We start from the raw sequence: 25626 nt of genomic DNA on the forward strand, positions 1-25626 counted from the left end.
CTCTCTCTGTGTCTCTGAGTTAATAAATAAAAATCTTTAAAAAAAAAAGATGATGTCAATATATCACTGTATATTAACTATCCTGGAATTGAAATACAAATTTAATAAAAAAATTTTAAAAGATTAATTTATTTCTTTGAGAGAGCAAGCACGAGCGAGTGCATGTGAACTGTGAAGGGATGTGGGGGGGGGTGTAGAGAATGCCATGGAAGACTCTGTGCTGAGTGCGGAGCCCACCTTGGGGCTCAATTCCACAACCCTGAGACCACAACCTGAGCCAAAACCAAGAGTTGGGAGCTCAACTGACTGAGCCACCCGGGTGCACCAATAAAATATTTTTTCAAGAGGATGATGTTGATTGCACTTGTTACATTTTTCTACCCAAATGCCTGTGACATCAGAGAAAAGTAAAGGCATACACTTGGGTGGGTGGGGGCAGAGCTTTGTAATTCATGCTTCATCATGAAAATATGTGTGGGTTGGGCAGCCCGGGTGGCCCAGCGGTTTAGTGCCGCCTTTGGCCGAGGGTGTGATCCTGGAGACCCTGGATCAAGTCCCATTTCAGGCTCCATGCATGGAGCCTGCTTCTCCCTCTGCCTCTTTCTCCCTCTCCTCTCTGTGTTTCTCATGAATAAATAAATAAAATCTTTAAAAAAGAAAAGAAAATATGTGTGGGTTTTATGTTCTCCTCCAATGAGATCCGTGTTTATTTTATTAACAGCGCCTGTTCCTTACTCTGGGTTTAGCTGTGGATCTGTCAACCACCCAGTCCCTGACCACACACCTGGGGGGAGCCTACATGCGTGTGCACCTCTCTGAAAAGTTCCCAGACAAACAAGCATTTAATGATCTGGAAAGATGTTCATGAACTTGTTAAGTAAATAAAGCTGATCATCAAACACAATGATGTTATATTTATTTGTAAAACAAAAGGCATATTGATATGTGTAAATATTAGCCCAAGAAAAGAACAAAAGAGTTCCACTCACACTAATGCTGACAATGATTACCTTCAGGTGGTAGGATTATAGGGGATTTTTACTTTCTTTTTGGTTTGTCTCTGTAGCCTGATTCCTCCACAGACAACAAGTGTCACTCTGGTGATATGACATAGCAGGAACCAACATTTTTTTTTTATAAAGAAAGATGTTATTCTAACATTCTGGCCAACCTACCATGTCTGTAGCACTACCTCCCCCACCCTCCACAGACTGCGGGTCCAGGCGCTTTGTCCCACCCCTGGGCCTCGGCCTACCTTGCCAAGCCCACCTCTCCCTGCCTCTCGGGCAACCCCAGTGCCCGCCCCCCCCCCAGGCCAGAATAAACTGACCCCTGCCCCTGCCCTGCTTGCAGCTTACCGAACAGGCCCCCGTCTCTGGGTGGCACACGTCTGAGTGGCCGTTGCATTCACACAGCTCACAGTGTCCGAGGTAGAGCCCACTGCCAGTCCGCGTATAGCCCGGGGCGCAGTCCTGGGGAGAGAGGAGGGCTGGTCTCTATCTCCACTGTGGTCCTACAGACCAGAATCCTCTCCCTCCAGCATCTTTCCAGTCTAGGCTCCCATTGGCTCCAGGCTGGGAAATCCCAGGCCCAGCCCTCCCCCCGCCCCAGCATCCTCTCTCTGTCTTCACTCTGGAAGCTTGGGACCCTGTCTGTCCCCATCCTGCCTGCCACCTCCAGCTGCTCTGAAGTTACTAAAATTGCAGGTCACCCTTAATGGAGAACCCTTCTCCATTTTGCCCTTTTTGTTTCTGAAAATTCTTCTGGCAGGGTCTCTATTGAAAAACTTCACTCTCTGATGAAAAACCCAGGTTCAGGAGACCCAGATTTGGAATGAGCCCCTGGAGATCTTCACAACTGCCTTACATTCACTAAATGAAGTGAAAGAGGCAGCACACATACGATCGAGGATGTTTTTACACATTCTACGTGAGTAATCATGGGTTCTGGAAACAAAGAATTTCTATTCACTACCCCTCCTTTGAAACCCCTCCAGGCCCTCCCACCCCAACCATTTCAAAGGGATGTTTATAAATCTGCGTTGCTTCGCTGCAGAAAATGTGCACACGGGATTATTCTGCTCACCCCAGGACTTCTCCTTCAAAATGTGCTAAATTTTATCACTTCAAAGGATGTGCAGTTCATCTATTTGGATTTGAAAGTTCTTGTGGCCACAGCAAAGGGGCACAGATGTAAGACTGCGGAGGTGTGCGCTTTCCACTGGGGGGTTCCTGAGTCCGGGTGCTGGCTGTTCCCCCACTTGACCTCCTGGCCGCCCACCTGGCCTTGCAGCCCTGCCCCCTCCCCTCCCGCCGCCCCCCTTGCTCAGTTCCAAATTCACTCAACTGGTGTTGACTGGGTGCCTGCAGTGTGCCTAGAAACTTGGTGGTAGGGTCTCCAGCCAAACCCTGAGGACGCTCTCTTATGTTCTCTGCGACTGACACCCTCTGCTCCCCCCCACCGCCCTCCCTCTAAATAGGACACCTCATCTCTCCCCAGGGCAGAAGAATTTTCCAGAGGCCCAGCGCAGATCACAGCACTCCCTTCACAGCTTGGCATGCCCTACTGAACGGAGCCTTGTTCTGGGCCCAAGGAAGTGGTCCCTGCCCCCAACCCACGCCCAGCTTTCCAGGGGTGACCCTTCTGCGTTGCAGGCTACATACCTACCCTACATACATTCCTCCTTCTGAGTTTCTGCTAATCCTGCCCTCCTGCCCGGAATCCTACCCTGCTCCACAGTTTGCCTCCTTGAGGCAGGCCTATGCTCTGCTTTGGCCAAGGGTAACCTGTGTCTGGTATTGTCTCCCTGCCTCTGGGGGGCACTCCGGGAGCAAGAGCTGGGTCTTAGCTTGGGTGAATGTAGCTGTATGCCCTTGGGTAAGCACTCACCCTTCAGAGCCTCTACTTAAAAAGAATCTGTCAAAAGGGGATAATTATACATCTCTTGGGGGTGTCAGGAAGAATGAGATACTGCACCGTACGCTAGTTATGGCAGTAATCACAGGTCATGGAAATGCCAGATGACCAGCTTGCTGCCCCGGCCGAACTAGAGCACAGGTGTCCGGGCTGGCCACACCCACCTGGCAGGATAAGCCAATGTAGCCCGGAGGACACCGACACTCCTCCACCTCCAGCGCCCGGGGTCCCTCCGAGGGCCCCGGCTGGGCGACCTCCAGGCTGACTGAGTTGATGCTGGTTGCCAGGGGCATCGAGGAGAATGTGGCCCGGACCAGGAGCTCATCCAGGTCAGCCAGCGCCATCAGGAGGTGCTCACGGGTGGCTGGCTGCCCATCAGGCCGGCGCCAGAATTCCTGGGTGGGGGAAAGAGCAAGCATGGGTGCGGGGTGTTGGGCTTTGTGAGCTATTCGTGCAGCACCCCCTACCCGAACCCCCAGCCTCCAGGCACTGGATGGGGACAGGCAGGGGTGGCTGGTGTCCAAGCAGGGTGGGGATGGGGGAGGGTCAGACACGGTACTGTCGGGCGCCTCTCACCTCTCGGAAAATGATCTCAAAGCTCTTCCTCTCAGAGCCCTGCAGCGCTGGCTGGGAGGCCACCAGCATGATGTTGTTGCCCTGGGGGAGATACCAGTAGGATTGGGGGGGACCAAGGGGCTCTCAGGGACACAGGAGTCCTCCACTGGTCCCAGCCTCTCTGTCACACCAGCCTCCCACCTCTCTGATTTCCCAAGCTCATGTGCCCAGAGCAAGCAGGTACATGCTCACTGCCGCCTTCTCCCAGCAGCTGGGCCTCTGCCCGGCTAGTGTTTAACTGGATGGTGGCAGTGGGGGGCATGGGCCTTAGCCCTCCAGCTCATGCCAGGCCGGCTGAGTGCTGGGCTGAAAGGACACCGAGGGTGCCCACGGGACTGGGATCCATGTGCTCACCGTGATCTGGACGTCAGGGTCAGAGAGTGGGCTGCCCTGCCCCGCTGCTGTGTAGGAGAGGGTATACCGCAGCTTCCCACCATAAGCCGCCACCTGCAAAGACGCAAGCCCTATAGTCATGGCCTGACTCTGCCTTCAGGGACCCTACAGGTGAGTGGGCGGAGCCCCTCAAGGCGCTTTTGCACCTGCGCTGTCCCCTCCATTCAACCAGAGGTCCTCGTGCATGGCCTCTGCTTGCCCAGGAGACAGGACACCTCTCAATCCCTTCAGAGCCTTGGGCCAGCTGGTGGTGACCCTGCGCAGCTTGATGACCCAGCAACAAGCTTCCGAGTCCCTTTCTATTGGGAGAAATTTCCCATACAGTAGACGGGGGTCCTGACGGTGACCAGCATGAGGGGCCTGCAGGCCGCAGAAGGCCCAAAGGCTCCGGTCGTGGGGGCAGGCCCGAGGGTGGGCCTTCCGAGGTCTTGTCTCTTGGGCAGCTGGGTTGTGTCTGCTTAGGATCCATTTGCCTGCTTTTTGCCAAACTGTGGCCCTGGTTTCCTTGAAAGGAAATTATGTCCTGCATGCAGGCCATGTGGTTTGAGGGCAGACACGAGCCAGGTTTGGCAAGTGTGCCATCTTCTACTGCTCTCTCTTCTACTCCTCAGGGATGGACACGAAAACCTGGCACTTCTGCTCTTTCCACTGGAACAAAGACATTTCCTTTTACTAGCCAGAGTGGAAGACAGAGAATGATGCCAATTAAGATAAAAGTCCTAATGAGGCCCGGGACCCAGCCATGCCGGATACCAGCATCCTTGGATTTTGTAGTTACAGGAGCCAGTAGATTCTCTGCTGCATAGCAGCCAGCTGGACGTGAGTTTTTTTATTGCTCATAACTGGAAGAGTCCTTAGGCCTCCTGCTGGGGGCTTTCACATGGGCAGCCAAGGCCCTGGCTCTGCCCCAGGACTTTCTCTCCTCTGCCACCAGGGCAGATGTTCAGATCGGTATCACAGTATGTCAGGTCTAGCACATTTGTTCATTCAGTTGGTGAGCATTTATTAAATGCCTAGTGACTACATGCCAGGCCGTGAGCTACACCAGTCCTGAGGACGTTCTCCATGAGATCAGAGTGAGGTAAGGAACTGTGAGGTGTAACTGGACAATGCCGAAGCAGTTTCCTGCTTGCCTTGGATGTCGGCAAGTCCGTTGCCACATCCAGGACCAAGCCACAGGCATGTGCAGCAGGGTGGTTCAGGGAACAGACTGTCAAGTGTAAGACTGGAGTTCAAGTTCAGCTGTACTGGCTGGACAGCCTTGGACAAGTCACTTACCCTCTCTGAGGGTAATGGAAGTGATAATAAAATGTGGAAAAGTACCTTGAAGAGGGTGCCCAGGTGGCTCAGTCAGCTAAGGGTCTGCCTGGGGTCATGACCCCAGGGTCCTGAGATCGAGTCCCACATTGGGCTCCCCGCCGTGGGGAGTCTGCTTCTCCCTCTGCCCCTCTCCCCTGCTTGCGCTCCCTCTCTTTCACGTGCTCTATCTCTCTCTCAAATAAATAAATAAATAAAATTTTCCTTTAAAAAAACAAAGTAACTTGAAGAGTAGCACAAAGATTAAGTAACAGAGGCTGTGTAAAATACTGCACTGAGCAGAGTGCCTGCGGGATGCACAGCCTCCAAGCTTGCCAGCTTCTCATGACCCCTGGCTCTACCCTCGGCTTTAGCAAGTCTTTCTCATCCTCAGTTCCCCCTGGACCGTGTGGTCCTATCTGCTTCTCTGAATGTCATTTTATTGCATGTTATATGTATTCTTTTCTTTTTCAATATTTTATTTATTTATTTATTCAAGAGAGGCATACAGAGAGAGGCGGAGACACAGGCAGAGGGAGAAGCAGGCTCCCTGCAGGGAGCACGATGTGGGACTCGATCCTGGGACTCTGGGATCACGCCCTGGGCCGAAGGCAGACGCCAAACCGCTGAGCCACCCAGGCGTCCCTGTTATGTGTTCTTAAGAGGCATTCTGTCTTTTGGAACAACATAGAGTTGATGTCAATCCTAACGCTACGCCAACGGTAACAACAATGCTATTATTGACGATGCTGACAATGACAGGAACAACAATCGGAGGAACAGTGAGCTGGGGAGGGCAGGGTCGTCTTCTGCCCACACACAACACAGCGCACAGGAAGTGCTAAATGAACGTTCCCTGAAGGAGTAGGTGCGGAGCCAAGGGCTAGGTCAGTGATCCGGACACAGGGTAAAGCCTCCTGGGTGAGACAGTCTCAGCTCCACGTGGGACCCAGGCAAGTCCCTTCCTCTTTCTGGGCCTTGGTCTACCCGTCTGGGTCTTAAAGGGCTTTGACAAAGGCCTCTTGAATATTCTAGGATTCGATGACACCCTGCTACCCCCCAAGTCCTTGTTACCTTGTTCCCCAGGAAGGCTTGGGGCAGCTGCCAATAATAGAGGCTCCCAGGAAGCTGAGAGAAGCCTTCGTAGGAGAGAGAGAACTAGGAGAGAGAAGGACAGGCAGTGACAGCTGCTGAGAGGGCTGGGAGGGGTGGGCAAGAGCACAGCTACAGCCTTGGCAGGGAAACACACGCATGCACACGCACGTAGACCCTCGAGGCAGGCCCAGAGGAAGAAGCCCCCCACCCAAAGCTCAAGTTCTGGCCCTGCTCTTGGGACAACTTGCTCCCCAACCCTGAACCCAGACACCACCTCAACTGCTCTCACTGAGCGTGGCTGGGTTGGCATCTCCTTGTGTCTGCCCTGTGCCTCCTGGGGACCCCACAACGTTGGATATGGCGCACCAGAAAATATTTAGAAATTCCGTGGGTATTGTCTATTGGAAAATATATGACTAGCACAAAGGACTTGGTACGGGGTTGATTTAAAGGGAAAGCTGAGAGGCCCCTGGCTGGCTCAGTCAGTGGAGCAACCGACTCTTGATCTTAGGGTTGTGGGTTCGAGTCCCATATTGGGTGTTAAAGTGACTTTAAAAATAAAATCTTAAAGTAAAATACAGGGAAATCTGAGGTAACTAAGAGTCCAGGTAGTGGGCAGAAACGGTGGAATTTGTTGAGTTGGTTCAGAACCAACTGAAGTCTAGAAAACATGGCAGATGGGGGTCTCCTGGCGGGTGCCTCGGCACATACCTGAGAGCCTGCTGAGGAAGGCCGAGAAGCTGAGGAGGAGGAAGAGAAGGAGGAGGAGGAAGAAAGTGGAGCTGCTTGCAGAGCAGCTGCAGGCTGTGGACGGGATAAGAGCCCCCCGGCGGGGGGGTGGGGGTGGGCAGCAAAGCTAGAAAGCAGCTCCCAGATCTCGGCGTCCATCCGCCTCTGGGCCTCATCCAGCTGGGGGACCGGGAGAGAGGGAGGACAGAGGGAAGGCGCAGAGAGGGACAGAAAGACATCATGACGCTTCGCCTCCCCTCAGGCCACACGAGGCCCAGGGAGCCCCCTACTTCTGTGCTAGCTCTCCTCGAATACCTGGCCTTCTGGCCCTTGTATCTGAAGTCCTCTTGCTCCTCATGAGCCTGAGGGAGGGGTCGTCCTGGGATGGGCCCAGATGCCCACGGGGAGATGCCCATACAGAGGATACGTCCCGGCCAGAGGCAGGTCTACAGCTCTGTCCAGCTCAGGCGAGCGCGGCTGGTGGCTGCCCAAGGGGCCTCTGTGGTTGGGGAGGCTGCTCCTTGGGCCTCACCTACAGGCATGCCCATGGTGCCAGCCCAAGTCCTTCACAGCTCTGGAACGTTTCCCCAGGGCAACCCTGGAGTGGCCTGGGCATTAGGCTGGGGCCTGGGTTGGGGGAAATGGTCTGGGAAGGTCAGGACCTCAGCTCAAGGCTCTTGCTTGAACTATACTCTCTGGTCTGAACGGGGCCCCAGACGCAGCCTGTCCCAGCCAGACCCGGAGTTACCTGTGATGGCCGCTGTGCCCGGCCCCTGCCCTTCGGGGGCCCCATGGTCCTCCCAGGTGTCATAGCTGTCCGCAACTGCTCCTCTGAGAGGGACGTGCGGTTCTGATGGGGGAGGGCACAGGCCAGCTCAGATCTCCCAGGGCCCCAGCGCTGGAGCCCGGGGGAGTGACCTCTCCCCATGGATACAGTGGCCAGAGAGGCCCACATTGGCTGGGGAGGAAGATGCACACTCCCCGCTCCGGGCTGGCACACAGGGGTTAACTCCAGGCTGCTGAAGGGGCATACGCACACACACAGAGAGTTAGTGGAGGTTGCTTGGGAGGCAGTGCTAGGGTAACCTGGTGGGCCAGTTATGGTCATGTGGTTTAGCATCAAGTCAGTTTCCCTGTCACCTCGGCCACCACTCTGGCCACAGACAGCAGGTGCCAGGACCAGACCACGGAGCAGATGGGACACACACCCTCTGAGCTCTAATTCCTGGCATTGCAGGGCTGGGGCACACCAGTGTCCTGACTGCGGGGCCATCAGGCACTACCTGGGTTCATGCAGACCCACATTTCCTTGGGCACTGGGCATTTCTCCATGCGGGACTGACAGCCTCCAAAAACACCACGACTGTGTCACATCCATTTCACACCACTCGGATCACGGGCCTACCTTGTGAGCCCGGCGCATCTGTGCAAAATATGCCTCCCTCTGCGGGGCACAGGGAAACGCCAAGAGAGGGAGTCAGAGAAAGAGGTCTGTGAACTGCAGGCCAGAGCAGTAGAGAGGCAGACAGGGAAGCCAGGAGTGGTGGAACCAGAGAGGGAGAAGGGACTAGAAAGAAGGTCAGCCTGAGGAGGAGGCTGTAATACTTGGGTCTGTCCACGGAAGGACAGGGCAGCTTGGGGACTGTCCCTCCTGTGTCCCTGACCTCCCTGGAATCCTGGGTGAGGGGACACAACTGCTTGAGCCCTGATCTCAGCCAGCAGGGGACTCCTGTACCAACACCAGCTTTCCCTGGGTGCCACTGGGGGGCATGGACAGTTCGAGGAACATATTTGGGCAGGCTGCTCCAGAGTCTGCCCCTAAGATCCTGTACCCCACACCACCACCATCACCACCACCTCCCCCACCGAACCGCGGCTCCTCCCTGACCAGTACAGTATCCCAGGGCAGCCTCTGACCTGGGTCTGCATGCCAGCACTGCCACCTTCTGGGTGGCACCTTTGTTTTCCCATGGGACATGGGGCAGTAGAGGTGATTTACAAGTACAAGCACTTGGAGCAATGCCCGGGACAGTGAGGGCTCAATAACTATGACCTATAATCAGAATTAGTATCACACTAGACACGGAGCCAATAGCACAGACGAGAGAACGTTGAGGGAGCAAATGGATGAAATTGAAACTGTGCTGTGTCATTTGTCCCTGTGCTTCCAGGGCCTCACCCAGGACCTCTTTGTTGCATGAAAGCTAATAATCATTAACAGGAGGGCACTTCTCGTGTGCCAGGCACGGCTTCCCATCCTCCCAGCCACCCTGGAGCTGAGGTTTATCAAAAGGCAGTCAGCTGATAAATGGCAGAGCTGGGTTTAGACTGAAGCCTATCTGACCCCAAAGGTCACACGCTTAAGCACAATGTGGCCGACGCCTGCTCTGAGGTCAACTTGTGTCTGAGTCCCCGCTGGCCTCGGGGCTCAGCAGGGCCTGGCTCGGAACCGGCGACCGGGGAGAACCTGCCGGCCCTCACCGCGCATCACACCTTGTCTCCCTGGTACGGCTCCGGCAGCTGCCAGTAGAAGGACTCATGGCCAAGGTGGGCGAAGTTGCTAAAGGAGAGCTGGGCGCCCTCGGGCACAGGTTCCACCGAGAAGCCTCCGGTCAGGCGACTGTTCCGCTGGGGGTTCACCAGGGCAAAGCCTTGGAAGTCCCCGGGGGCAAAGTGGGTGGAGATCTAGCAGCAGAGAGAGGACAGGGTGTCAGCGTGGGCTCAGCGGTGGGTCACAGGGTGGGGGTTGCTGAGAGCAGGGCTAGGACAGAAATAACAGGGCAATCGGGAGGCCACAGGGGAGAAGAAAGGGGTGCTGGGCTCTGTGCTGACACAAGCGATAATGGGGTCAGGGGGGTGGGTGCCTTCACAGGCATAGGGGATGCCAGCTTTCTGCCCAGCCCCAGGGGTGACTCGGAGAGGGGCGGCGCACACGCTCTTACCAGGTGGCGGGTGTAGGAGGAGCTGACACACTGCTGGGTGATGCCCATGCAGAAGCAGGGCAGGCAGCCGTCGGGGTTGCTGGCACTCAGGTAAAAGTGGTGGGGCCGGCAGTGACTGCACGTGAGGCCTTCCACCTGGGCCTGGGAGGACGGACAGAAGGGTGGGTGTGGGGCTCGGGCAGATCTCTGGTACCTCCAGCCTCCCAGCCACTTCCCGCAGTTCTGGGGGAGCCCCTGCAGCCCCCGTGCCTAGGCCCCGCTCCTGTCAGAGGCTTCCTGATTTCCCACCAGGCTCTGAACAGCGGGGCAGAGATGGGGCCTCGGGACAGGTGGTGGGGGCTCCGGGACGGCCCGAAGGGTACGGTCAGAGGGAATAGCAGGGCAGCCACCATGGCTGTAGTTCGGGGCCTCAGAGGCAGCAGGGGGTTGAGCTAACCTTGCAGTGGCATTGGCCAGCGGCATCACACTGGCTGCTGACGCTGCCCTGGGGGTCACAGCCACAGCCGATAGGCTCTGGCAGTTGGCCGTCTCCTGAGGTAGAGGGAAGCCAGAGCTGGAAACCCAAACCGCCTCCACGCACCCTCACTTCCACCACCGCACCCTCACCTCCACCACCGTCTAGGCATCTAACTCACCACCCAGGGAGGGAGTATTTATTTCTGACCACCTACCACACGTAGGCGTTATATCCATTCATAGCAGCCCTCTGGAGCCAGTGAGCTTTTTACTACACCCATTGTACAGATAAAGCAGCCGAGGCACAGAAAGGTAAAGTCACTTGGTGCAGGTCGAAGGAGAACTGAGGCTCTGACCCAGATCCACCCCTGGGGGAGACAGGGGAGCCCAACCCCAAAGGCCTCCCCAACCCTACTCACTTTGGCATGGCTGGCCCTGGCTGGGGTTGCCATAGTAACCTGGGGCACACCTAGGGAGAAAGCATGGGGTGAAGGGAGGGCAGAGCCAAGGAATCTTGGGGAGCCTGCTGTGAGCCCAGGACTGTGCTGGGGGCCCTTGTCGGACTCAGGCTGGAATCAGGCCTCTCAGTGTGGGAAGGAATCAATCAGCCTAACCCGCCCATTTTACAGATAGGGAGATGGGGGGAGAAGGGCAGGGACCGGCCTGAGGCTACCGAGACAGTGAGTGAGCATGATGGGGCCCTGAATCCAGGATCTTTTGCAGGAATGAGGGGTTTTCTGGGAAAGCCCTGGCCTGGCTGGAGTGGGGGTGGGGGCAGAGGCTGGAGGGGAACTACAGGCTTAGATCTCTAAGGTTTTAGGTTCTCGGGGAGGGGAGCTGATTGTCCTCTGGGGACCTGAGTGAGGGGAGAGTGGGAGCTTCTGGGGCAGCCCCTCCTGCACACTCCCCACCTGCCCACCACCTGCCTCACCTTTCACAGTGACGCCCGCTGTGGCCTGGGGAGCATGCGTCACAGGTGGGGTGGCCGTCGGTGTCCAGAAAGCAAGTATGGGTAGCCCTGATGGGGGGGGGACAAATTTCTAGTTAGAAGGCCAGCAGCCCTTCCTTTAGGACCAGGGGAGCAGGGAGACAAAGAGTGGGCAAGCGAACTATGTGCCAGGCCCTGTGCTAAGAGTCTTCATTCAGCTCTCACATGGGTGGCCAAGCTGGGGTGTATCATTATCTCCATTTCACAGATGAGGAAGTTGAGGGCCAGAGACGGAAGCATATCTCACACAAAGTGACATAGGCCCCTGGTGGTGGCGAGGCCAGGATTTAACCACTGCCTCTCAGAAGGGCCTGGGATGAAGGGAGTCTGGAAGGGGGCAGGGGATATTTCAGGAAAGGGCAGGTACAGGCAGAGGCTGGACGCACTGGCCACCAGCGGGGGCTCCATAGCATGGGCACGGCTGGCAGTCCTGCGGCGTCCCCCGCTGGGCGTCCCCGTAGTATCCTGGCTGGCACTGCTCACACTGAGGGCCTTCCGTGTGGTGTTGGCAGCCCTGGAGGGGCAGAGCGTAGGTTGAAGCTGGGCCCCTGCAGGCCACAGATTCCTGAGGTCGGAAGGAAGGAGGGCAGGACTCACCTGGCAGGTACCTGTTTCAGGCTCACAGACCTCCGTGTGGCCATGGCAGCTGCAACGCTCACAGGTGCCCAGGTAGAGTCCGCTGGGCATGCGTGTGTAGCCTGTGTCACAGTCCTGGGGGCAAGAAGGTGGCAGTAGGAGGACCCTCTTTGGCAGGGCCCATTCAGGGCAGTGCCCACGGGGGTTGGGGCAGTGTGGGCCTGGGGATGACAGGAGAGCTAAAGGGGGAGGAGCCGGGAAGCACCAAGGAGGTGGCTGGCGCACAGGTGGGCAGGGCTGCAGGCCTCACCTGGCAGGATGGGCCACGGTACCCGGGTGGGCAGGTACACTGTTCCACTTCCAGTGCGGGGTCCTGGCCGGTGTCCTCAGGCACAGCCACGTCCATGCTGATACCAGAGACCCTGGGAATGACAAGACCCATTATGAACAAGCACACGTTCTGGGCCAGGCATCCCTGGAGCTCCACGTGTGATCATGTCGTTAATTCTCCCATCAGCCCTGCTGTGATATTGTGGGGCCCCGTCTGGCTCCCCAGCTGGGGGTCCATCCTCCAGCTGCTGTGAGGGCCGAGGCGAATGCCTTACACCTGCAACTTTCTCTTCGGGGACTGAGCTTTCCTTTCCTGGGCAGAACATACCACCATGCTCACCCTGGGGGTGACAAGGACAGGGTGACCGAGCGTACAAAAGCCCCTTTGCTCTAAAGCAGAGCCCCCTGTGGGGTGAGGCTGAGGCTTGTCTTTATCTGAGACTGCTTCCTTGTCTGGCCACTTCCCCTTCCTTCGTCCGTCTGTCCTTCCCTCTCCCTCCCTCCCACGTTCTCACTGTGAGTGGTGTGCTGCCGCAATCCTCATCTCAGCTTTGCTTCTAGGGAGCCCCACCAAACAGAGGCCCCGTGATCTTGATTTTACAGATGGAGAAAATGAGGCACCAAAGACCACACAGCCTGCATGTGGGAGAGCTGGCAGTCTGGCCACACCACATTGCACTGCTTAGACTGGAACCGCTGGCCCCAGCCCCTCTGTCCTCCCGCCCTGGCCCCAGACACCTGCTCTCGGCCGGCCGCTGGCTGAAGGACGCCTGGATCAGGAGGGTGTCGATGCCCGCCAGGGCCATCAGCAAGTGCTCCCGTGTGGCCGGCTGCCCATCAGGCCGTTGCCATGCTTGCTGCCAAGGAGAGGACACATGTGCTGTAAGCCCTGACGTCCTGGAATACTGACACCCCTGAGTGAGACAGGCAGGGTGCCCACCCCTCCCCAGCAAGGCTCCGGGGAGTGTTGCTCACCTCCCGGAAGGGCACGGTGAAGGTGCTGGGCTGGCCAGGGCTGGGCTCCCGGGAAGAGTGATGCTCCAAGACGATGCCATTGCCCTGCAGTACAACCAGGGGCTGCCCGTGCAGGGGCATGGAGCCAGGCTGGGGCCTCTGGGTCACTGTGAAGCGCAGCTCTCCTCCATAGGAGGTCACCTGGGACACAGGGTAGACATGCTCAGCTGAGGCCCCACATCCAGCCATGCCCCTGCGCCAGCCACGTCTTCCACCTTTTCTCCGAAGGCACCGTAATACTCTTGCTTCCCGGCCTTTGCGTGTGCTGTGCCTGCTGCCCAGAATTCCTTTTCTCCCGCCAGCCCCTGCCCACCTTGTCCCCACGAAAGCGTGAAGCGAGGCTCCAGAAGTAGGGTCCGGTCAGGAGGCTGTGGAAGGAAGAGAAGACCAGCTCCCCAGGCAGGGGTGATGAGATGCCCTCGCTGGTGGTGTGGGTGCCTGCGGCATTGGTCAGACTGAACTGCCCGGGCTCCTCAGAAGCCCCCTGCACCTGTGAGGCGGAGAGAGACCGGCACGGTGGCTGGGGGCTGGGACCGGCTCATGGTCCACCCTGGGGCTCGGGGATCCCAGTTGTCTCCCCTCCCACCCACGCAGGTACCTGGGCACGTCTCCAGGAGGAGCTGGTACACTGGCGACTGACGCCCATGCAGAAGCACTTGAGGCAGCCATCAGGGTTGCGGGTGCTCAGGTGGAAAGAGCCGGCGACACACTCATTGCACAGACGCCCCACCACGTTGTTCTGCAGGCACAGAGCTGGTAGCTGCAGGATGGCCCACGGGAGGGGCTGCCTGGAGCTTCCAGCTTAATCTGCCCACATTCTAGATGGGGACCCAAGGCCAGGAAAGCCACGGAAAGAGCACTTGTAAGCAGGGCTGCCACCATGGGAACAATTCCCAATTAATGGAAGCTTATGCAACCTATCTTTTTTCCCTTTTCTCTTTGGTTGGTGGGAGGCTCAGAAATACATGTAGATCTGAAATACAGTGGGACGCCTGGGTGGCTCAGTGGTTGTTGAGCATCTGCCTTTAGCTCATGACATGATTCTGGGGTCCTAGGATCGAGTCCCACATCGGGCTCCCTGCAGGATGTGTCTCTGCCTCTCTCTCTGTATCTCTTATGAATAAGTAAATAAATAAAATCTTAAAAAAAAAGATCTGAAGTACAGCAACTCGGTTAAAAGTTGCTGCTACTCTTTATGGAGTGTTTCATGCACTGTGCTGGCTACTGTTCATCCATCGTCTCACTTAAGTCTTCTCAGTACTTTGAGAAGTATATGACAGCTCCATGCTTCACATGAGAAAACGGAGGCTCAGGGATGGGAAATGATTTACACCAGGTCCCTCAGCTCACTAACCCACTTTGGGATTTAAGATGAGGAGTGCTTAACTCCAAAATCTGTCCAGTTCTTTTTTCCATTGACACCTGATTCTCCCAGTCTTAATGCAAATAATGTCCCGCCTCTGGGCCTCCGATGCTCAACTGCAAATTGGGGCTGCTAATACCCATATGGTCACGTCAGCGTGAGAATATAAAAAGCAAAGGTACAACAACACAGATACAACAGTCACGCAAAGAATGACTGGCAAAGGATCCAGGACTTCAACCCAGGTTACCTGACTCCCCAGCTGAGGCTCCTTCCTGAGGGCAGGCCACCTCAGTGAGGGTAAGACAAGCAGGCCAGGCCCAACAGCCTCTGGCTAGGCCACCACCCACCAGCCAAGGAGCCATGGAGAAGGTGGAGCCTCCCTCCCTCTCTCAGCTGTGCCCACTGAAGGCCCCTGGGTGGTGGGGGGAGGGCATGCATACCTTACACTGGCAGGTCTCCCCAGAGGTCCCCACACTGCCTCGCTCGTCACAGCGCACAATCTCCTGGTCTGGAAGCACAAAGTGGGTGTTGGCAAGGCAGGTGGGAATGGGATGAACCCAGTCTGGCCAGACAGGTGGCAGGATGGGATGGCTCCCCAAGGAATGAGGGGCTGGGGGTGGTCTCCAGGACTGGGGCCCAGTGGGCAGCCCAGGGAGGTGCTGAGGGACAGTGGCTGTGATACTCACTGGTGGGTTTGCACTTCCCGCCTGGCTGGATGGGGTTGCCCTCGTATCCAGGGGCACACCTGGTGGAGAGAGGGAGGGTCGTCAGCGGTGCTTCCATGTCCCCACCCAGGACAGCACCTGCTTCCCCCGGTCCCCGCTGGCTCTCCCTCACCTTTCACAGCGGCGGCCTGTGTAGCCTGGGGCACACGCATCACATGTGGCCTGGCCATCCGTGTCCAGGAAGCAGGTGTCTGAGAATCTGTGGGTATCAAGTGGCAGGACATAGGGCAGGGCTGCAATGAGGGGCCAGGCCAGGGCTTACATTCCCACCTTGGGAAATGACTGTTGCCTACATGGCACAGTTTGCCATGAGACATGATGCCGTTTCTTTGCTCACCTCTTCCTTTTTTTTTTTTGAGATTAATTTTTTTAACATTTTATTTATTCATTCATGAGAGACACACAGAGAGAGGCAGAGATATAGGCAGAGGGAGAAGCAGGCTCCCTGCAGGGAGTCCAATGCAGGACTCGATCCTGGAACCCTGGGATCACGCCCTGGGCCGAAGGCAGATGCTCAGCCGCTGAGCCACCCAGGTGTCCCAAGATTTTTAAAATTTTTAAGTAATCTCTCCAACCCAATATGGGGTTCGAACGTACAACCCTGAGATCAAGAGTTGCATGCTCTACTGACTGAGCCAGCCAGGCACCCCTGCTCACCTATTCTTGCTCTGCAGTTTCATAGCAATGCTAGAAAGACAGATGGGCCCATTATATGGGGAGGGAAGCTGAGGCCCAGAGAGGTCAAGAGGCACAGGACAATTTAGTGACCAGGTTAGGATTTGAACCTGCGTCTCCCACCTCCCTGCCCAGAGTATACCCTAGCTGCTGTACGACCCACTCCCCCCAGCATATCCCCGCCTCCCCAACCCCAAGCTGGGTCTGACCTGCGGGAGGCGTCAATGTATGGGCAAGGGCAGGGCCGGCAGGCAGTGGCTGTGGCCTTTGTGGCGTCCCCGAAGAAGCCAGCCTTGCATTTGTTGCACTGTGGCCCCTCTGTGTTGTGCTGGCAATTCTGGGGGGAAGGGGAAGGAGTGGTTCAGGTCCCACAGAGTAGTCCCTCTGCCCCCAGTGTAGAGCCACACTGGATTCTGAGGGTGGCCCTTTGAGGCTGGCCCAGCCTCCTCCATCATGCTGGAACTACTCCCTAGTTCTGCAGACAGGGGAGCATCCAGCTGCATCTGGATGGAGAATTCATCACCTTACACGGGCAGCCTGTGCCACAGAAGGTTCTAAATGCCTGCCTTACACTGACCTAAGCCCGCCTCTCTCTTCTAACCTGTACCCATTGGCCATTTCAGCCCTCCGGAATCGGTTTCTTCCCACCCTATGCAGCTCTTGAGGAACTGAAGATAGTAGTTTGCCCTGCTGGAGCCTTGTCTTCTGTCAACTTCATGATCCCAGCGCCCTCTACTATTCCTTAGAAAGAGATATGATTTCCAGGCTTCTTCCCCCCTTAGGGCTGCCTTGCTAAGGACCATCCTTAACACAGTACTCTCCAGGACTGTTCTGGCCAGGATGGAAGAGAGCAGGACCTTCACCTCCCTTATCTGGACGCTCTATCTCTGTTAATGCATCCAGAGGTCATGATAGTTTATCCAGCAGCCATGACAGTCATTCTAGAGGCTCATGCTAAGCTTATGGGCACCAAGAGACTTCAGCCTGGGTTTCCCACCATCTGTGCCCTCTACCCCAGTCCACGTGCCAACTGGCACTACTCACCAGGCAGTGGCCATACACAGGGTCACAAGAGCTGGCGTGCCCATTACAGTTGCAGCCCGAGCAGGTGCCCAGGTAGGGCCCGCCAGGCACCCGGGTGAAATGGGCATCACAGCTCTCACAGGATAAGCCGGCATAGCCAATGGGGCATCTGTGGAGGCAGGATGAAGACAGTGGTTACAGGAACCGTGAGCCTTGCTGTTTCTCCCCTCACCTTGCTGGGGACCCTGTGGTTCCGTCAGGCACCTGCACTCCTCCACACTGTGGGCCCGGCCGTGGCTGGTGGCGTGGGTGACGGTGGTGTCCATGGCAATGTCGCTCAGGCCCACGCTGGCCATCTTGGCATTGTACACGGTTTGGATGAGCACGGCCTCCAGGCTCTGCAGCACCTGCAACATCTCAGCCCGCTGTACCGGCCGGCCAGACTCGTGGACCCAGTGCTCCTGGATACGAACAGAGGTGTGCGGAGGCGTCACACCTTAGCACCTGCCCAGACCATAGCCCCTTCCCCCCACAGCCCAGAGAGCCCAGGCACCACCTACCTCAGAGAACTGAACCTGGCGCTGGTTCAGAGTGCCGGGCTGTGTGGGCACGTGCCCTCGGGAGAGAAGGCGAAACCCGGCGCCCACAAGAACCACATCCGGCCGCTGCACTGGCTCCAGCATGCCACGCGCCAGCTCATAGCGCACCTTGTAGCGCAGGAAGCCGCCGTAGGAATCCACCTGGCCGAGACAAGGCAGATCAGGGCAGGGAAGCTGGAGCACACCCCATGCCTGCTCTGTGTCCACTTGGCCCTTCTCCCCCTTCCCTGTGTGCCTGGCACTCATGGCATGCCTGGCACAGGGCAGGGCCCAGGGAAGCAGAAATGGGTGGGACCTGGCTCTGCCTTTGGGGTACTCGGTCCAATGGGTAGTAGAATAAAAGGTGCCCAGGGAGGCCAGAGGAGGGGCACTGACCCCATCCCAGGTGTGGGGGAATGGTCCAGGAACCCTTCCTAAAGGCAGAGTCCGCATTCCTTCTAACCTGAGGGTGGCGGCCAGGCATCCCGAATGAATGAGCCACTTCCCACCTTTCCCCCAGAGCTGAGTCTGTCCTGCTGCCTACCGGCTCCAGAGGGAGCGGAGCCCAGGGAGGTTCTGGGCATGTGAGGGGGGCTTGGCTCCTTCCCCACCCAGAGCAGCAGGCCGGTTGCTCACCTTATTGCCCAGGAACTGCTCGGGCAGAACCCAGAAAGAGTCATGCACCAGGAAGCGTCGAGACAGGTCGACCAGCTGGAACTCCTGCAGAGCAGGGTCGATCAGCAGCTGGGTGGAGGAGAGGGGTGGCATGCCGGGCTGTGCGGGCATTGTCACATTCACGCCTGCGGGCAGCAAGAGGGGGGAGGGGTGAGCGCCGCAGCACGAGCGGACCGTTGACACCCACCTTGAGAGGTGGTCATCCAGAAAGATAGGAAAGTTCTGGGAGAAATATGATTGATTGATTAGATTTTATTTATTTATTCATGAGGGACACACAGAGAGAGGCAGAGACACAGGCAGAGGGAGAAGCAGGCTCCCTGCAGGGACCCCGATGCGGGACTCGATCCCAGGCCTCTAGGATCATGCCCCAGGCCAAAGGCAGGCGCTAAACCACTGAGCCACCCAGAGATCCCAAGAAATCTGATTTAAAGAGAACTTTAGTGTTCCCCCCCCCCCCCAAAAAAAAGCAGTGTTTTCCTTTCCTACGGTTTTGGAGCAGCATTTCCCAAAGCACACTCTGGGGAAAGTCAGTGCTGAAGAATGACAGCTGGGAACCATTTGGGAACCACAGGGTCAAAAGAAAGGTCAAGGGGATGCTTTGTAGCAGGACTTCTCAGAGCCTTTTGCTGGAGGACCGCTCCATGGACTGTCAGGGTTGGAACGGCCCTCAGGGGGCAGTAGAGAGCTGCCCAGGGCTCAAGAACAGAGGCCAAGTCCTGGTTCTACCACCCTTCAGCTGTGTGAGTCTGAACAAAGGCCTCAGTTTCTTTTTCTGTAAAATGGAATGCATTTTACAGATAAAGAAACTTGCTTCAGTTTATTGAGAAGATAAAATGAGCAAATTGATATGAAGTGCTTCAAACAGAGTGTGACACAAAAGGAGTGTTCAAAAACAGCTGTCATGATGAGGGTCATCTAGCCCAACCACCCCCACACCCCCATGAGTGTGCACATGTGCACTCACGCGTGGCGCACACACACACACACACAGAGGACTTCTCTCTACAGCATGCTTCCAGGTCTCTAGGGCAGCACTAACCATCCAAGAAAATGTTTGTGAGGATGGACATATCCTATACTTGCCTCTCCAATACGGTAGCCACTAGCCATATGTGGCTACCAGGTGCTCAAAATGTGGCTAGTGCAGCTGAGAAAGTGAATTAATTAATTTAAAAAAATATTAATTAATTAATTTATTTGAGAGAGGGAGGGAAAGCCCGTGTGCACGGTGGGGAGGGGCATGCGGAGAGGGAAAGAGAGAATCCAAACAGACTCCCTGCTGGGCATGGGGCCCGACATGGGGCTCGATATCACAACCCTAGATCATGACCTGAGCTAAAACCAAGAATCAGACACGTAACCACTTAACCGACTGAGCCACCCAGGGGTGCGAGTTAATTAATTTTAATTTAAATACCGACATGTTGCTAGTGACTGCCACACTGAAAAAGCTCTAAGGGATGAGAGGCTCCTTACCTCCAAAGGCAGTCCCCTTCCAACCCTGGACAGATTTGCCTCTTAGAAATTCCTTCCTTGTGCTAAGTCTACATCTATGTGGTAACAGCTTCTCCCCTTCATCATAAATGTAAGCCCTGTAACCATGGAAGAGTCACACCCTCATCTGCAGGATGACCATACATAGCCCCCAAGCCTGGGTCACGCTCCCCCAGGCCTGCCCTCCTCCCTTCCTTCCAGGATGTTTTTGGGTCCCCTGTGTCCTAGTCACCATCCATGTCCAGGCCACCTGCTCAGCCTGGAATCCCTGCCTACCCTGACCCCTGATCGTTCTGACTCCGATTAGACAGGCCTGGGTTCCAGCTCTAAACAGCCTCTGCAGAGAAGCCCCACAGTCTCTCGGAGGGCCTCAGGGTCCTCCTCTTAAAGGAGTAAAACCAACCCCGACCCTGCAAGGACCACTGGCTGCACGATGGCTGTGTGTTGGGCCACAGTGCTGAGAGTTTACTATGGAGGCAGCCGAGTCCCTTCCTTGCATCCTTTGTGATGCAGAAAGTGAGATGGGGTGCAGCTTGAAGAGAGGCGGGAAACAGGAGCTGGAACTCGAACCCGGATCGGTGTCATGCCTGGGCCCCTGCCCTTCTGCCTTTCAGAGCCAGAGAGAACGGAGGTTTGAGGAAAGAGGCCTAGAGAAGCGAAGAGTCCCATAGACGGTAACTGGTGTAGCTGGAGGTCAGCCCCAGGCTAAGAAGATGCCAGAGCCTGGCTCTGGGGACACGGGCACCTCTCAGTCTCTTCGGGATGAGGATAATGAGGATGATGGCAAGGACACCAGGGGATGTATACTGGGCACCTACCATGGGCTGAGCACTATTCTGAGTGTTAACCCTTAAAGTCCCTACAACAATGTGGGAGGTAGTTCTTCTTTTATCCACATTTCGTAGATGAGAAAAAGGAGACACAAGGCAGTAACTTGACCTAAGGCACACAGGCAGTAAGGGAGCATTGGGATTTACATCAGGAATCTGACTCCAGTGGCACCTGGGTGGCTCAGGGGTTGAGCATCTGCCTTCGGCTCAGGTCGTGATCCCAGGGTCCTGGGATCAAATCTTGCATCAGACTCCCTGCAGGGAGCCTGCTTCTCCCTCTGCCTGTGTCTCTGCCTCTCTGTGTCTCTCATGAATAAATAAGTAAAATCCTTAAAAAAAAAAAAAAAAAAGGAATCTGGCTCCAGAGCCCATCCTCTTTGTAACCCAAGCAGGCAGACATCAAGTCTGGATTTGGTTTTTCCTAAAATGTTTGTTTCCCCCTGAAATGCTACTCCTACAGGGCTCAGCCTTTCTTCAGCAACCCTATGGCCATCCTTGAACCTGACCCCATCCACCCCACGCATACTGCTCTCTCTTATCTGTCCCCTCCCTGAGCCCACTGGAACCTGGTTACCACCCCCCAATGCCACCCCACACCCCCGCCCACCACGGCACCTGCCCAACTGTCCACCCATCAACGCACCCTTGAAGTCATCGGGCTGGTCAAAGCGCAGCCGGATCTGGTCTCGGAAGCGGCGGCTGCTCTGGCACACGTTGGTGACCCCAAAGCAGAAGCAGGGCAGGCAGGAGGCGCTGTGCTCCAGGTAGAAGTGCCCATCGGGGCAGGGCCCTGCCGGGTGGCACAGGAGTGTGCAGCCGGTCACCAGCAGGCAGCCTTGGCTCCACCACCACGCCCAGGACCCATCTCTCCACCGGCCATACCTCGCTTTGGAATGAGCTCCAGGACACCGTCAGGAATGCCGAACACCATGCCCCGGGCATTCATGGCCTCACAGGTGTAGGCACCCTGGTCTGCCTCCTTCACGTCACGGATGGTCAGTGTGCCACGGCCCCCTTCGCTGGTCACTGTCACCCTGGAGAGCCCCGAGACAGAGGCGGGATCAGGTCGGGGCCACTGGCCCAGCGTCCCCCATACCCTAGGCCCTGCCCAGGCTTAGAACCATACCTGGGATGAGAGGGGATGTGGCCCCAGTTAAGCCTCCAGTTGATGATGGGGGTGGGGACGCCAATGGCCACACAGGTGAAGGTCACTGTCTGACCCCGGGAAACCTGGATGGACTCCTGGGGAGGGGTCACCACCTGGGGGGGCACTGGGGAGACCAGAGCAGGAGTGAGGGATGTGAAGGGCAAAAGGAAGAGGGGCAGATGAGGGGAGCAGGACTGAGACTCTGGACAGGGGTACTGGGACCCACCCCGGGCCCAGGGCCCACAGCTTGCAGCTCCCCAACCCCAGCCCCTACTCACTGCAGCCAAATTCATCACTGCGGTCGGGACAGTCGCTCTCCTCGTCACAGTGGAAGCTGGCCGGGATGCACGTGTTCGTGGAGACACAGCGGAATTGCGTGGGCCCGCACACATCCTCGGGGCGCTTGGCAGCTGGGGGACAGAGCCAGACGGTGTGGGCAGCAGACACTGCCCTCAAGGAGGACCACCCAATTCCCAGGACACACAGCTGCCCTGATGAGACCCACCCACTGTCGCCACAACACTGCCCACTGTCACAGCCGGCCACCGAATGGCTCATCACATTACCCTGTGCCCCCTCACTCCACCTGCATTCCCTAAAACAGAGGTATACCCGGCACATCATGGTCACTAAGGTCTACCCGCACTCGGCGCCCTCAGAAACACAAGACCTCTGTCAAAGGCACAGGCCAAGTGGCCGGTATCCCTAGACACCAGGTAATGCCTGGTGCAGTTCTCTCTACCAGGAAGGCCTTGCAGGGGGCCTGTACCCCTCTGACTGGCCCAGGGGTGGCACCTGACCCGAGGCTACCACCAGTGGACCAGCCAGAGGCGGTCTGGCACCAGGGCTGGGCCCCAACTGGGCATCTCTAAGAGATGATGACTGGCATTCTTCCTTGGGGAGATGGACTTTGAGACAGACACACGGACAAGGCCAGAGAAGGCCGAGCCTGAGGGGAGGCGACACACCCACAGGGAAGGAAGTGAGAGAGGCCAGGAGGCAGCCATCTATTGACCAGCTTGGGGCTTCTGGCCCAACACTCTATGAGTGAGCTGAGGTCACTCAGCTTTCACATTCTCCGTCCTGCTCTGCCATCAATGACTTCGTCTCCTTTGCTTTTTCCCCAGCTGAGAACGGCTTTTCGACTAAAACCCTCAATCAATTACTCCTCTTCCCCAAGGGGATGTCTCATCAGGCAAGCTCAGCCAGAGGAAGGACAACCTAAACCCCTCGTCAGTTTGTGGCATGCTGTCGCTTCCCTCCAGCACCAATACGGGACAGGGAAGGTGGAGGAAGGACTCGAGGACAGAAGGAAGGCCACCATGTACCCAGACGTGGGACCCAGGATTGCAGAGAAATAGTTTGAAGATCATCCTCAATCTCAGACTAATGATCCCCAGGGTTCCCCTATGGGACAGGACACTCGAGATGCTACGCAATAGGGTGTCTGGCTCTCTGGCCTCACCCATTTAACTGTCAGAATGTCCTTAACGCTGGCTGAATGGATGGATGCCAGCTGGGCGGATGGGCAACAATCAGACGGGTGGTCAGACAGATGGATAAGAGAAAGGAAGGATGTGGGGTGGACGGGTGGACAGATGGAGGAAGAGCTGTGTGGACAGACAGCGGATGGATGGAGAGTTGGGTGAATGGACGGACGGACAGGTGAGCAATGGGTGACAGAATGGGGAGATGAGAAGAGCTGGGCAGATGCACGTGCAGGAACCTCAGAGCTAGCTCTACGTGAAGAAGCCCTACGCCAGCCAGGGAGAGGCTCTGACTCCCCCATCCGCCAGGAGTCACTTCACTAGCGGACACAGTGGTATCAAGCCCTCTCGGCCACTTGTCTGACCTTTACTCGAGCGTAAATAACAAAGAGAATGTTATCAATGGTGACAAAGTACAGAAAAGAAAAAGGAGACATTAACCACAGACAGTCTGGCCACACTGATTTCTGCAAAGTTTAGCTCAGAGCCAAGAGCCCTCACTGCTGGGGTGAGAGAGCGGGGGCAGGGGGGGAACTTTCTAGTCTGTCCCCAGGGCCTCTGAACTCAGCCAGGGAATGCAGACAGTCCCAGGGGCAGGGCCGGGGCAGGTGGGCTGGGTCCGGGGGGCGCCCCCCGGCTCACTCACGGCAGTCCACCTCGTCGGTGCGGTCCTCACAGTCAAAGTCCCCATCACAGTGCCACAGCTTGAGGGCGCAGTGCCCGTTTCCACAGGGGAACTCATTGGGCTCACAGGGTGGGGTGGGGCCTGGGGGACCAGGCCAGGTTCAGCCAGCGGTCCTCCACCCACCCCCTGGATGGCACCCCTGCCCCCCTCCACCCCTGGCCAGCACCCCTGCCCTGCCAGTCCTCACCGCAGTCCAGTTCATCGCTGCCATCCTTACAGTCCTCCTGCCCATCACAGATGTAGTCTTTGGGGATGCAGTGTCCGCTGTGGCAGGTGGCCTCGTGAGGCCCACAGGGCAAAGGCCTGCTTGGACTGGAGAGCAGAAGCTGGGGAGTGGGGCTGCCTGGGAGCTGCCTTGTGGTGGTTGCCTCCGGCTGGGGCTCCATCGGTGGTGGTGGTGTCTCCACCAGGGCGGGGGGTATGGAGCTGAGCTCTGGGACTGGCTCCTCTGTGGACAGAGCCCCCCTGGTTGTCAGCACAGGGTGGCAGTGTGTGGCTCCTCACCCCCCTGCTCTGCAGGCCCTCCCCGTCCCCCCCTGCCACACACGGTGCCCCCACCCTTCCCGTATCCCTGCCCACCTGACTCAGAGCCCCCCCACCTGCACCAGACCCTCACACTCCCAGTTGGCTTGGAGGCCTCGTGCACCCTGGCCCTGCTTGGTGTCTGCAGGGCCACTTGTAGCCCTGGATGACAGCCCCTCACCACAGTTGAGCTCATCAGACATGTCCCTGCAGTCAGGCCTCCGGTCACAGCGATACTCCAGGGCCACGCACTCGTTGTGGCTGTGGCAGGCAAACTCGGCCTCGGTGCAGACTCTTGCGAACTGGGGCACTGTGGGGGTTGGAGGGGGTCAGAGGGGCAGGGGGCAGGGGGCAGGAGGCGGAGGGCAGACGGTGCGGGTGGTACGGGCACTGTCTGTGGCTGGGAGCAGGCTCTGGTGCCCCGTGTCTGGCTTTCCAGCAGATTTCAGCAAGGCAAAGAAACACACAGTGGACGCATCACAGCATACATGGGACATGGGACATGTGGCGGTGGCCTCACCCATCCCTTCCGCAAACCCCACACACTGTTAACAAGCCACACGCATGCAACCACCATCACACACGTGCAGGCCACAGCCTGGCCCAGTGAGGATGAGGGAAAAGCAGAAGGGGCGGCTCGGCTCGAGCTCTGCCCAGCCATCTTGCCCTCATCCTTCCTTCTCCTCCATCCACGAACTTGTCCAGGTACCTGGCTGGGCCTAGCTCTGGCTTACACTCTCACCTGGTGTCACTGCAGCCGCCACGGCGGCCGGAGGGGGCGGGGGTGTCTGTGCTGGAAAGGAAGGTGTGATCAGCACCGTCCCCCCTGGGACCTGGGAGCCAGGGGCTGCAGAGCCAAGCCAGGCCCATCCCACCATCCCTAGCCAGGAAGGCTCCCTAAAGGGTGGGGAGAAGAGAGCTGGGCCCCAGCAATCTTCAGATCTGAGGCTGGGAAATGCCAAAAAGAACAAATGATCTTCAGGTGCATTCACTGGGTTTTTATGTGCAGAATGAGAGAGGTGATAACTTCACTGTTTTTTTTTTGTTTGTTTGTTTGTTTCTGATT

The 25626-nt window shown here is 57.0% G+C and overlaps 1 protein-coding gene across 3 annotated transcripts in view; it reads right to left on the reverse strand.

The window, feature by feature from the left end:
- Positions 1–25626, reverse strand: part of HSPG2 (heparan sulfate proteoglycan 2) — a 99094-nt gene that overhangs the window by 31679 nt on the left and 41789 nt on the right. For 2 of the 3 annotated variants that reach the window (XM_055331125.1, XM_055331124.1), the window contains exons 7-37: positions 24742–24870; positions 24226–24486; positions 24000–24119; positions 22145–22276; positions 21846–21990; positions 21602–21753; positions 21363–21509; positions 18354–18517; positions 17700–17879; positions 17404–17600; positions 17161–17308; positions 16326–16453; positions 15554–15640; positions 15403–15461; positions 15157–15224; positions 13949–14089; positions 13664–13840; positions 13312–13491; positions 13075–13193; positions 12317–12428; positions 12028–12141; positions 11817–11944; positions 11374–11460; positions 10862–10911; positions 10423–10517; positions 9987–10127; positions 9538–9729; positions 3886–3978; positions 3493–3573; positions 3081–3311; positions 1359–1472 (exon numbers count right to left, since the gene is read on the reverse strand). In XM_055331125.1, coding sequence (XP_055187100.1) covers positions 1359–1472; positions 3081–3311; positions 3493–3573; positions 3886–3978; positions 9538–9729; positions 9987–10127; positions 10423–10517; positions 10862–10911; positions 11374–11460; positions 11817–11944; positions 12028–12141; positions 12317–12428; positions 13075–13193; positions 13312–13491; positions 13664–13840; positions 13949–14089; positions 15157–15224; positions 15403–15461; positions 15554–15640; positions 16326–16453; positions 17161–17308; positions 17404–17600; positions 17700–17879; positions 18354–18517; positions 21363–21509; positions 21602–21753; positions 21846–21990; positions 22145–22276; positions 24000–24119; positions 24226–24486; positions 24742–24870 — 4172 coding nt within the window. Of the gene's footprint in view, positions 1–1358; positions 1473–3080; positions 3312–3492; positions 3574–3885; positions 3979–9537; positions 9730–9986; positions 10128–10422; positions 10518–10861; positions 10912–11373; positions 11461–11816; positions 11945–12027; positions 12142–12316; positions 12429–13074; positions 13194–13311; positions 13492–13663; positions 13841–13948; positions 14111–15156; positions 15225–15402; positions 15462–15553; positions 15641–16325; positions 16454–17160; positions 17309–17403; positions 17601–17699; positions 17880–18353; positions 18518–21362; positions 21510–21601; positions 21754–21845; positions 21991–22144; positions 22277–23999; positions 24120–24225; positions 24487–24741; positions 24871–25626 lie in introns of all 3 variants that reach the window. The other variant, XM_055331123.1, reaches the window with a different exon arrangement.

Source organism: Nyctereutes procyonoides, unplaced genomic scaffold (genome assembly GCF_905146905.1).
Source record: "Nyctereutes procyonoides isolate TBG_1078 unplaced genomic scaffold, NYPRO_anot_genome, whole genome shotgun sequence".
NCBI classification, from domain to species: Eukaryota; Metazoa; Chordata; class Mammalia; order Carnivora; family Canidae; genus Nyctereutes; species Nyctereutes procyonoides.